Genomic DNA, 12,800 nt, shown 5'->3' on the forward strand with positions numbered 1-12,800 from the left:
CCAAACATTTTAATAAATGTTTTTTATTTTTGTAAAAAATTCTTGTGAAGTGTTCTATGAATTTCATCCATTCCTGTGGCTGTCCAGGTGTTCAGAGCAATACAGGATGAACATTCCCATTGCTGGCCTGGCCTGAGTATAGTACATGATTGTGAATAAATGTTAGGAATTTAGCTTATCATGATTACCAAGGTCGTAGGGCATTTATTTGTATCAGGGTCAATCTTTAGTTTTTATATACTTGTCTTGATTACTTTCCCATATTTCAGAGAAAGGATTAGGAAATGCATGAAAACTTAAAAATGCATGTAATACTGGGGCTGGGGTGGAGCTCTGTGGAACAGTGCTTTTCTAGCATGTGTGAGGCCCTGGGTTCTGATCCCTAGTATCCACATGTAATACAAAAACACAAATCATTGAGTAAAGGTGTGTGTGTGGGGGGGCGGATAATATAGGAAAGAAAACAAAAATCAGGGGTGGATATAATTCCATGGGAATATATGCCAAAGACTTCATATTTTGTTAAGGCAGACCCCTACTTTAACGTTTATAAGAATTCAAATATGGGGCTGGGGGTTGTAGTTCAGTGGTAGAGCGCTTGCCTCGCACATGAGGCCCTGGTTTTGATCCTCAGCACCACATAAAATAAATAGATAAAGATATTGTATCCATCTACAACTAAAAAAATTTTAAAAAATTCAAATACGATTGGCTATGGGAGTCATGGGTTTATTTTTACATAAAAAATAAAATGGTTTTTCTTAGCAACTTTGCAAGGCCCTAAGCATCTTAGTAAGATTGTCTCAAAAAAAAAAAAAAAAAGTGGGTGGGCTGGGACTCAGAGGTTAAGCACCCCTGGGTTCAATCCCCAGCACCAAATAAATATAGTTTTTGATGACAGTTCTTCCTAGTTCAAAAGGGGACATTCAGCTTGATACAGTGGAGGGATGGGCATCTACCCAGTACCCTGCAATAGCCACATGGTATGTCACTTGAGTTTTTTTTTGTGTGTGCCAGGTAATCCCCTCAGTAGTGTTTCAGATGGATTTTGCACACATGAAAAATTCTAATTTTGAAAGTGTCTTCCCTTTTACACTTCTTTATTGAGCTCCTAATGCTTCTTGACCTTCCTGCACCGGGAGAAATGTGCCTTTGCATGGTCCCTGCAGACTTCCTGCCTAGGAATTTTCAAAACTTCCAATCCAAAGCTTTCAAATGGGAGGATAAGCCCACCAAAGGCACAGGTTGCAATTTTTAAGCAAGATGGCAGATTCTACTGGGTGGTGCTGCTGGGCTTTCACTCAGCCCTAAGGTGGAGCTGACCTAGGAGTCTGGTCACTACTGGACCATGGGACTGGAGTATGGCCTGTCACTTCAGCTGTTTGAGTTCAAGACCCTTACCAGAATATCACCTGTACTGTTTTAATGTTTCCTTAAATAGAATTACCAACTTAATACTTGAAACTTTGGGTTTGATGTTACAGTTGTATTCCTAATCCATAGTAATATAACTAATGAAGGATTTTTTTCCCCAGGCACACTATTTGTTTTAGGTTGTAGGGACACAGGGTTCCTCTCTCTCTCTACCTCTCTTTTTCTGATTTGATCTCTGGAGGATGAAGTGATAGCGGTCTGGGGCAGATGAAGGAAATACCTAGTGGGGGTGGGTCTTTCCATGGTGTTAGTATTTAAGATATTTATTTTTAAAAATATTTTTTAATTTTTATAGTTGGACACAATAGTTTTTTATTTATTTTTATGTGGTGCTGAGGATTGAACCCAGCACCTCGTACATTCTAAATGAGTGCTCTACTGCTGAGCCAAAACCCCAGCCCAGGACTTAAGATATTTATGAATAATTGATTTCCAAATGACAAATAACTTAGTTTATTTTGTGGGCTTTGTTAGGGAAAACGTACTTTGGTATAAGGGGGACCTGGGATGCCTCTACGTGGTGTTTACTTTTCTAAGTTTATGCGTTCATGAATGCTGCAGAGTAGCTAGTGGTAGAGCTAGTGCTTAGGCTCTGAGTTCGATCCGCGGCATTAAAAGAATTTTTTTTTTTAATTTAATATGGCTACTGTGTGCTGCATCCTGGGGACACCAAGTGACTGGGACAATGGTCTGGTCTGTGGTGCTTCCACTTTAGTGGAGTAAACATGCGGGCAGGATGATAATTTGAGGTGTTGGAAAAACAGGGATATAATGGGGAGGGGAGCGGGCTATCTTTGGGGCCAGGGACAGCTTCTCAGAGCAGGGTCCATTTGAACTGGCCCGGAACGAGCCAGCGTCAAGGAGGTCCGGAGCTCGGGTGTTCCAGGCGGAGGGATCGAAGGGACCGCAGAGTTCAAGGGTTTCGACCTGGGAAGAGCAAGAAGGCGGCTGTGGCTGAGCTAACGGCGTTCAGGGCAGGCGGTGGGAGAACAGGGTTAGGGGCGGCTGGGCCGGCTCTGGCGGGCTCTCGCTGGCCTGGGTACGAAGTTTGGATTTCATTCCCAATGCAGTGAGAGAGCCACAGGTCCAAGCAGAGTCGCATCAGACGTTCGCCTTGTGTCCCAGCCACCACGTCACTGCTGCGTGCAGGCTCGCGAGGGGCGGGCGGGATCGCAGGGGCCGCACTCCAGCACCGCACGCCGCCCAAATCCATGAACAGCACACGTCCAGGGCTGGCGCCTCCGCCCGGACCAGGCCGTGCGGCGGTGACCCGGCTGGGCGCGTGGGAAGGGGACTGCCGGCGCCCGAGCCGGAGGAAGCTGTCTGGGTTCGTGGGGCTGTTCTAAGGATGTGACAACGGCCGCCCCCCACCCCCGTTACTTTACTCAGGACCACAGAATGAGTCCCTGAGGCGGGCGAGCTTTAAGCCACGCTAAGGACCAGACTCGCCAACAAAACGCCTAAGGAGCAAGGCGAGCAGCCAAGCGCCGGTAGCCCTCTCCGAGGTCTAGCCGGTGCGCCCTGCGGAAGCGGCGGACGGCCGAACTCCGGCTCCCCATTGGCCAGCTGGCGGGGGCGGGCGGCCATAACTCCGGGTTTCCATTGGTCGGCCGGCGGCCGCAACCCTGGTCGTCCATTGGCCAGACCGCGGGGGCGGAAACGGAACCGGCTACGGCGCGGGGGCGGGGCCTCGCTGCGCGCCGGCGGCAGCTGGAGCGGCGGCCGCGGTGGCAGGACGCGGGCGGCCGCTGCAACTGAGCCCATGGTGCCGGGCCGCGGCCAGGCCGCAGGAGAAGCTGGAGGCCCGGGCTACCCCGGCTGACCGTGCGCGCCCGCGGGGCCGGAGCCGCCGCCTCCGCCGGGCCCCGCCGGGCCCCTCCGGGCGCGGGTCGCCCGCCATGGGGTCTCTGTTCCGGAGCGAGCCCATGTGCCTGGCGCAGCTCTTCCTGCAGTCGGGCACGGCCTACGAGTGCCTCAGCGCGCTGGGTGAGAAGGGCCTGGTCCAGTTCCGAGACGTGAGTGTCGCCGCCCGGCTTCTGCCCGCAGCCCCGCGCCGGGCCGCCCAGGCCCACCGGCCGCCGGAGCTCCGCGCGGCGGCTCTGCGTGGCCAGTTGAGGTCTCCCGCAGCCCTCCGCGCCTGGGGACTCGCTGCCCGGTGCCCCGGCGGGGCGGAGCAGTCCGGCCGAGGCTCGGGGAGCCCTTTGGGAACTTACGGGTTGGGGGACACGAAGTCAGAACACCTTCTGCAGCAGAGTGAGGGACGGTGCAGCGAGACTCGGTGGGAGGCGATTTTGAAGAGATGGGCAAGGAAGGCCTTTCTGAGGGGGTGGCCTTTGGATTGAACCCGAACGGAAGGAGCTGGGGAAAGGGATGCTCAGTGCGGGGGACAGGAAGGGCGCCAACCCTCCAGGGTACCTGGTCCTGGAGGAGAGGGTTTCGCCTCCTTGGTTGCCTGGTGTGGGGATGCACACACCGTGGCTGTTTGAGGACTTGGACCCAGCAGCATCTGGACGCCGTCTCTGCGACCAGTAATAAGAAACACTTGTTTGTGCGTCCACTTATTTGTTTATTGTTTGTCTCCACCATGGACTGCCAGCCTCGGAGGGTGAGGACCTTGCCTGACTTGTTCTCATTCCCCAAGCCTTAGCACAGCCCTTGGCATTTGTTGGCACTAATAGGCGTTTGTTGAATGAATGAACAAGCTTTTATTGAGTGCCTGCTATGTGCAGGCAGTTTTTGGTGCTGATCCAGTGTGAGCAAGGCAGCCAAAATCCCGTGTTCTTGGAGCTCACAGTCCGGGGAGGAGACAGAATAAAATACACTCTTCTTATGAGCACTTCTCTATGGAGGAAATGAACAGAGGGTGGAAGTGAGACTGTTAAGCAGGACCTCATTCTGGTGGAACTGAAATTCACTCAGGCAAACACCATTGTTGAGCTATCATTTTCATCTTGTGTTTTTTGTTTTTGTTTTTGTTTTCTTAATTTCACAAGGGAATGCCCCGACCCAGGATCTGATATCAGGGATCCCTGGGTTGGACCCATAATGTGGTTGCAACAGCAGTGACAGGTGAGTGACAGATGAGGCTGAAGGCAAAGTGCAGTGCTCATCCTCATTCCTGGAGCCACTTGGGCGTCAGCACATGGTACCTGCCCACCTGGCAGGCACAGTGCCATAAGGTGTGCCCTAAAGGGCTGGGCAGCTGCTGCAAGGGTAACAGATTGCTTTTCAGGTAGATTTGTTCTGCCCTCTTAGGACTCAAAGCAGAGCACTTACTATAATTCATTCGTAGGGCTTTGAACAAATGCTCTAATCGCCATAGAGATTCAGGTTTCATTCAGTGTTACATGAGGTCATAGACTGTATACTTAGAGTCAGTGAAAGAAAAAGAAAGTCTGTTCCATTTTTTTCAGAAGGAAAATAAAACTAAGATTCTGTGCTGAGACCTGTGTGGTGCTAGGTTTTCCGTGTGCTTTGTGGGTGCCGACAGCTCATTCCAGCTCTTCTCACCTCTTTTTGGTGTTTCTGACCAACTTTGCATTCACTGTGTGGAGTCACTGATATCAGTGCTTTCTGGTTCACTTAGGCTTTTTTTCAGTAACTCTCATGAAGGGAAGCCAGCAGGTCAGGGACATCAGTAGCAACAACCAGGTGTAGACCTGGAGAAAAAAATGTTGTGCAACTAGGGTAGGGGTCTGGGAGCTGAGGTGGCTCCCTGTTGTAAGGGTCCTTGCTAAGAGCAGTGTTCCTGTTCAGTCCTGTAGCTGCTGGAGCCCAAGGTCCACAGTGGAGGTACGAGTACACACAGCACAGGTCTTTTCTGCCTGGCTTTCTAGGTTAAATGCGGTCTTGGAAGGAATCTGTGTTAAAATGTACTTTATGCCTAGAGACTGGGGAGGCGGAGGCAGGAGAATTCCAAGTTTGAAGCTAGCCTCAATAACTTAGCATAATTGTGCCTCAACATAACAAAAAGAACTGGGGATCTAGTTCTGTGGTAAAGCAGCCCTGGGTTCAGCCCCCAGTATGAAGAAGAAAGGAAAATGTACTTCATCCCATTAGCTTTGAATCAAGAGTAACTGCCATCCTAAAAGAAAAAGCCTTCCAGATTTTGTAACATGACCCACGCAACAGGATAGAAGTCTATGCAAGTAGCTGCAGTGGTGTGCCAAATCCAGTTGTGTTTGTACCAGTGCCACAGAAGTGTGCCTGGTCACACAGATTCTGCTCTTTGTAGAATTGTAAAGTTCATTTAAAGTTAAGAAAGAAAAATGAACCTGAGAAGTAGTGTCCATCTAGCCAGCGTGATACATGGCTTCCTACTCCAGTTCTCAGACCTGTAGAAACAGGTTGACATCTGATTCATGAGGAACTTGGACATGGTTACTTTAGGTTAGTATGACCTCCAGAAGTGAATGAGAATTGATAAACAGAAGTGAAATGGAATTTTATCTTTCTTCTGGGTGATAATCTTATTTTTGATACTGGGGATTGAACCCAGGGGCGCTTAACTGCTGAGCCACATCCCCAGCCTATTTTTATGTTTTATTTAGAGATAGGGTCTCACTGGGTTGCTTAAGGCCTTGCTAAATTGAGGAGGCTGGCTTTGAAATTACAGTCCTCCTGTCTCAGCCTCCTGAACTGCTGGGATTATAGGCGTGTACAACCACAACTGGCCTGGGGAAATATCTTTAATATGCTTTTTACATATATAAATCAGACTTAATTTACTAATTTTATTAAATAATTTTTACAATTTTTTTATTGTTTTAAGCTTTGTGTTATAAGAAGCTCAGCAGAATGAAGAGCAGAATGAAGAGCACTGGGACCCCTGTGTACCCACAATGTGGACTAGTGGCCGCTTACTTTAGCCTCCCACCTTCATCCCTGCTGGACCAGATCCCTATAAGCACATTCAGGCCATATGATATCAGTCAATACCTCAAAAGATAAGGATTCTTAAAAATCCCACCTGAGACCATTATCATGCCTGAATACTTTAGTAATAATTTCTTAATATCAAATACCTGGTCATTTAACACAACAGTTTTAATAAGTACATAGTTACCAGTTGTGTGGCTGAGCTGTGATTTGTGTGTAGCTTTATTGAGGCATATCACAAAATGCACCTGTTTCACGAATACTATGCATTGATTTTTTAGAAAGCAACTCATGCAGCCCAGTTTCATGCAGTCCAGTTTCAGAACACTCTTTCCCCAAAAGACCCCTCATATCCACACACAGTCAATCCTTACTCCTGCCCCCAGTCCAGGTCCCCATTTGGACATGCCCATTCTGGGTGTGTCACATAAAGGGGATCCTGCAGCGAGTGTCCTGCTGTGCCTGGCTACTTCCACTGTTTCTCAAGTCATCTGTGTTGTCGTGTATTGGGATTGTTCCCTTTTATTGCTGAGTCATTTTCCATGGTTTAGAGATAACCTATTTCTTTTTCAATTTTTTATTGTTGGATTTTTAAGTTAGTGTGTTTTCTCTATCCTTAAGGTTGGTGTTTTTAAAAAATTTTGTTTATCAATTTTTTTTCCCCTGAAGTTAAATTTCTTTGCGGGATAATTCTAGGCCAAGGGATATTTCAGGCATTTCTTGATCAACAGTTGCCAAATCACTGTCCAAAAAAGTCAGGGCAGCTTATATTCTGGTTCAGTAATATTTGTGAGTGTATTTTCCCCCAAAACCTTGCCAGTAATATTTTATTCTAAAAATTTAGGGGCTGGCTCCATGATAGAGTATGTGCTTAGCATGCTTGAGTCCCTGAACCCCCCTCCCAAGTAAAGATGAATAAGTAAAAGAAAAAAAAATTCACCTTTAAATTTTAGAAATTCAAAGCAAAATTTTTATCTTTTCCTCAGCTCAACCAGAATGTAAGTTCTTTTCAAAGAAAATTTGTTGGTGAGGTGAAGAGATGTGAAGAACTAGAACGAATATTGGGTAAGTGTATTTTCCATTTTTAATAACTTATGTGATAATAAGTATTATTGTAGTTGTAGATGGACAGGATGCCTTTATTTTATTTATTTAAGTTGTACTGAGGATCAAACCCAGTGCCTCACACGCGCAATGCGACTGAGATACAGCCCAGCCCACATAATTATTTTTATGTAAGTAAACCTTGTTCATTTTAGAAAAGTTAGAAAATATAGACAAGCAGAAAGAAAGAATGAAATTTTTCATATTTTATAAGTCAGAGGTAATCACTATTATGTAGGTATGTTATTTTTCCATTCTTTTTATTATATGTCTATAAAAGTAAGGACTTACATGATAATAGGCAGGTTATTTTTTTTCAGCATTGTCTTCTGCTTAATAGCACTTGCTGTAACATCTTGATGTCTACAAACATTGAGTGACCAATCATTTTTTATGACTACATAGAATTTCTCTGTATTAACGTGCCATGATTTATTTAACCAGCACTTCATAGTTTTTTTATAACCTAATGCTGCATATATGTTAATATATTACTTAATTTAAAACCATGTTGAGATACAGGGACACAAAGAAGTGACAGGTAGCTTGTTTGATAATCCCTTTCATTTTCTCTGGGCTTCCTTTGGGAAGAGGTTAGATTAGGCCTCCCTTGCCTCTGTTCTTTTCTACCAGTGATTGAACCCAGGGGTGCTTAACCACTGAGCCACATCCCCAGTCCCACCCAACTCCCCCCTCCCCTTTTTTTTTTGGGCACAGGGATTGAACTCAGGTACTCTACCACTGAGTTATATCCCCCACCCTATTTTGTATTTTATTTAGAGATAGGGTCTTACTGAATAGCTTAGCACCTTATTTTTATTGAGGCTGGCATTGAACTCTCGATCCTCCTTCCCAACCTCCTGAGCTGCTGGGTTACAGGTATGCACCACCACGACTGGCCCCAACTCCCCTTTTTTAAAATATTTTTTATTTTGAGACAGGATCTTATTAAGTTGCTTAGGGCCTCACCAAGTTGCTGAGGCTGGTCCTCCTGCTTTAACCTCCAGAGTCTCTGGGATAATAGTCATGTGCCACCACACCTGGCTAAATTAGTGCTTTTAACTGTCACATTTCAGTAGCCCAAGGCTGCTGTTTTTATCTTTAAGATTTTAGCCAGATAGCTGGGCATGGTGGCACTTGCCTATAATCTCAGCAGTTTGGGAGGCTGAGGCAAGAGGATCATGAGTTCAAAGCCAGCCTCTCAGCAACTTAGTGAGGGCCTGAGTAACTCAGTGAGACCCTCTCTCTAAATAAAATATAAAAAATGGATGGGGATGTGGCTCAGTGGTTAAGCACCCCTGGGTTCAATTCCTGGTACCAAACAAACAGCAACAAAAAGTTAGCCTGAAATAGTCATTGAGTCAAACTGAGAGGGGAAAAGTGACAGTTGACTAAAGTACAAAACTCAATTTTAACAGGATGAACAAAAAACATGGGGCCTGGGAGAACATGACTTTTGGAATAATTTGTAGTAGCTGATTATTATTGTGGATTTTTTTCAATTGGGGATTTTAGCTTTAAGAAAAACTTTTAGTTACCTGAAATCTGTTCCTTCGTATCTTGCTTGAGGTCCTGGTGACCTGTGTTGATCCTGTATGTTAGAGTGAGACCACATGAGTCACTGGACAGGTTGTAATTTGGGAATGAGGTTTTTAAAGGCAGGGCAAAGGTCATGATGCATTAGACATGTCTAGGATTTCCTGTAGCTAAACTGTTTAAAAAATATCGCAGGCTTGAAACAATAAAAAAATGAATGCTCAAGTTAATTGAGTAATAAGTTGGTTTAAACAGTTTGCATCTATCTTTAGAAACCTCTTAAACCAAAAACTTTTTTTTTTACTGTCTTTCTGGTAACATATATTTGCTTTTTTTCCTCCTTTCTTCCTTCCTTCCTCCCCTCTCCATTTCCTTCCTTTCCAAAAATACCGCACCTGCTGATGACTTTGGCGGGTATTGTGACTTCTATCCTAAGGAAAAGGCCTCTTCATGGAGTTGAAAATATGAACTAAAGAAAGCCAGTGAATTTTGGCTGGTGTTTAGTTCCACAAATCTAATTTTTAACTCAGCAGTGAGGTAGACCGAGGGCCTCAACCCATGGCAGCCAGGCTTGCGGGGAGGTGTGGAAAGCCTGGCTCTGCCCATCTCCTGGGTGGATCTGCTGCCAGAGGTCATGACTCTCCTCCCAAGCACCTCTGCAGAGAGCCATGCTGCTGGCTCTGGGGGGACTATCACAGGCCTGTCACTGCATTCTATAGGTTCAGGGCCTCAGAGGCTCCTTATTTTGGTTTGGGAAATGAAAATAATTGGGGGAACTTTAGCAAATGTTTATCCAGATTATTGTTTATTTTGCCGGTCTCTCTAGGCAGCATTATTTTGCAGATCTTTGGACAAAGTTGCAAAGAATGACTCATAGATCAGTTGGAACAGTCAAGATATTAGTACATTCGGAAGTTTGGAATTTGCAGTGTTCTGACTGAAGCGTATTTTAGTGTTTGTATCTAATTGGTTTAACCATTATTTTCACAGTGTATCTGGTGCAGGAAATTACTAGAGCTAATATTCCCCTGCCTGAGGGAGAGGTCAGTCCTCCTGCACCCCCTCCAAAACAGGTTTTGGAAATGCAGGTAAGGCTCCTGAAGATGCTGTGGAGGTGTAGCGCTCCCGCTGCCTGTCACTTACTCCTACTGTCTTATGTTTTCTGCCTTTTTTCCTCAAAACTGGGGGGTGAAAATTAAAGGATAATTTTAACCCTCACTAGTACGTTGTGATACATTTATTTTTATTTTTTATATTTTTAGTTGTAGATGGACACAATACTTTTATTTATTTTTATGTGGCGCTGAGGACCAGTGCCTCTCAAATGATAGGCAAGCTCTCTGCCCCTGAGCAACAACCCCATCCCTGTCTGTGATAAGTTTTAACTGAAGTTCAGTTTTGTTTCATGAATTTTTAGTGCTGGTGAACAGAGGCTAGGGAGAATTAGGCCATCTGCTCTGCCACGTGGTGTTTCAGGAAGTTCATGGGGGATTATCCATGCCTGGCATGCCCCTCCTCCCACCAGTGGCTGCTGCTCTGGGCCTGTGCCCTCCCCTCTGGGCTCCCTGCCCTGGTGTTCAGAGGTGGTTGATCATTGCAGGTGGGCAGGAGACCGAATGCCCTCACCTAGATGAGTGGCTTGGGCTGGGGGATTAAACTGTCCCCTGCTGTGAATTACCTACTGAGGTTTCCGTCTGTCATTTTTTGAGCTGAGAAATAGGCCGGCTCTCAGAGCAGTGAGCGTGGTGCAGCTGAAGCCATTGCATCGGCAGCTGCTGGGTCTATCTGTCTGGGAGGAAGTCGTTTATCCCTTGGCACTAATGGACTTCAGAGAGAGTGACGCAGTCTGGTGGGCAGAGAGCAGTCATCTGGTTTGGCCTGTTGGGTAGGTTGGTGATGATATGATTACAAACATATCAGTCACTATTTATAGTTTTTATAAGGTAGAGTTCAAATAATGAGTGTAGTATGTTAATTAATTGTTTGAATACAAGTTTTCATTGACTTTTTTTTAAAATATATATTTTTAGTTGTAGATGGACACAATACCTTTTATTTTTGTGTGGTCTGAGGATCAAACCCAGTTCCTCACACATGCAAGGCAAACACTCTACCACTGAGCCACAACCCAGCCCTTCATTGACTCTTTTTATAGATTATTTCAATAAATATGTATTGATAAGGATGCTTTGTATATAAATGATTATTAAAGAGTCATTCTCAAGAATTCTTATGTCCACTTAATTGTGCTAAGTATAGATGCATGGAAACTTTTAAGCTGAAGACTAGGAGACTGTATGTTTAGGAAGGTTGATCCAAAATTGTCCTGTGTTGCATATAAAAGGAAACATAGACTTGATGTCTGGTAGTGGATAAGCAGATGGAGAAAAAGCAGAAGAAGTGTCTGGGCCTGAGGTCGCAGAGAGGCTGACAGCCTTACCTATTGAGTCATTAGTGTCTCCAGGTGTTTCATGTCAAGTGTGGCATGAACTTCATAGGAAGTACTTCAACTAATAGGAGAGAGTAAACAAGGCGCCTTTAAAGTCATTGTTTTCATGTCCCTGTCACATGTAGGTAAACTCTGGCTTTTAACCCCCCGGCTTTGGTATGCTTGGGAGGGTTGGGCTGCATGGGAGCGGGGGCCGTACTGCTGAATGGTGGCTCTTAAGCTCTCACATACACCTGAGTGACCTCTGTGTTCTCATAGGAGCAGTTGCAGAAGCTTGAGGTCGAACTGAGAGAAGTCACCAAGAACAAGGAGAAACTGAGGAAGAACCTGCTTGAACTGATCGAGTATACTCACATGCTGCGAGTGACTAAAACCTTCGTCAAGCGAAATGTCGAGGTAGGGAGAGGGGGGTGGAAGTATTTCGTTTGTGAAAATCAGTTCTCCGTGAGGTTGTGGGCTTTGTCATCACTTCATCTAGATGTGTTACTTCTTATTAAGTGATGAACTTTCATCTCAGCTTGCTTGCTTTGGATTTTGCAGTACTGGGGATGGAACATGCTAGGCAAGTGCTCTACCACTGAGCTATGGCCCTAGCCTCCTTGGCTATATTTTTCTTTCTTTTTTTTTTTTAATTTTTTTTTTTTTTAAGAGGGAGAGAGAGAGAGGGGGAGAGAGAGAGAGAATGAATTTCAATATTTATTTTTTAGTTATCGGCGGACACAACATCTTTGTTTTGTATGTGGTGCTGGGGATCGAACCCGGGCCGCACGCATGCCAGGCCAGCGCGCTACCGCTTGAGCCACATCCCCAGCCCCCTTGGCTATATTTTTCATTTGGATTATATGACATCAAACAAAGCTTTATAGGCCTTTTCCTGTCTTGGTTGGTTTTAACAATAATAGTGCTTCTTATTTATCAAATGCTTGAGTTTTCAGTTTTAAAAAAAATCTTTATAATCTTGAGAAAAGGTGGAGCAGAAGTTGGACTCTACAATTTAGTTTTTCTAAATTATTAAGAATAAAGGAAGAATTGTTTAATGTACATGTCTTCAAGTGGCTTACAAATAGAGGGTGGGAAATTACCTTTTCACTTGTCAGAGCTGAGTTATTCATCTGAGTTATCTTGGGGTGTGTCATGGAAACTTACCTGGAAGCCTAACCTGTGTCCTCCTGCTGAGACGCACTTGGCTCTGTGTCTTTCCAGTTTGAACCCACCTATGAGGAATTCCCGTCTCTGGAGAACGACTCTTTGCTGGACTACAGCAGCATGCAGAGGCTAGGGGCAAAGCTGGGGTAGGTTATGGCGACTGTGTGTCAAGCCCTTCTTGTAGAAGGCTCTACCACTGAGCCACAGAATGGATGAATGGGACCATTTTTTCTCAAACCTGTGACTGAGTGAA

The 12,800-nt window shown here is 45.3% G+C and overlaps 1 protein-coding gene across 1 annotated transcript in view; it reads left to right on the forward strand.

Moving 5' to 3' along the window:
* Window positions 1-1,995: 1,995 nt before the first annotated feature.
* The window catches only part of ATP6V0A2 (ATPase H+ transporting V0 subunit a2), a 33,975-nt gene continuing 23,170 nt past the window's right edge, over window positions 1,996-12,800 (forward strand). The window contains exons 1-5 of the mRNA XM_081283965.1: window positions 1,996-3,449; window positions 7,299-7,377; window positions 9,943-10,040; window positions 11,660-11,797; window positions 12,605-12,693. Of these exons, the coding sequence (XP_081140091.1) occupies window positions 3,333-3,449; window positions 7,299-7,377; window positions 9,943-10,040; window positions 11,660-11,797; window positions 12,605-12,693 (521 nt within the window). The 5' untranslated portion in view covers window positions 1,996-3,332. The remainder of the gene's footprint in view (window positions 3,450-7,298; window positions 7,378-9,942; window positions 10,041-11,659; window positions 11,798-12,604; window positions 12,694-12,800) is intronic.

Source organism: Spermophilus citellus (genome assembly GCF_964194105.1).
Source record: "Spermophilus citellus genome assembly, chromosome: 3".
Taxonomy (NCBI): Eukaryota; Metazoa; Chordata; class Mammalia; order Rodentia; family Sciuridae; genus Spermophilus; species Spermophilus citellus.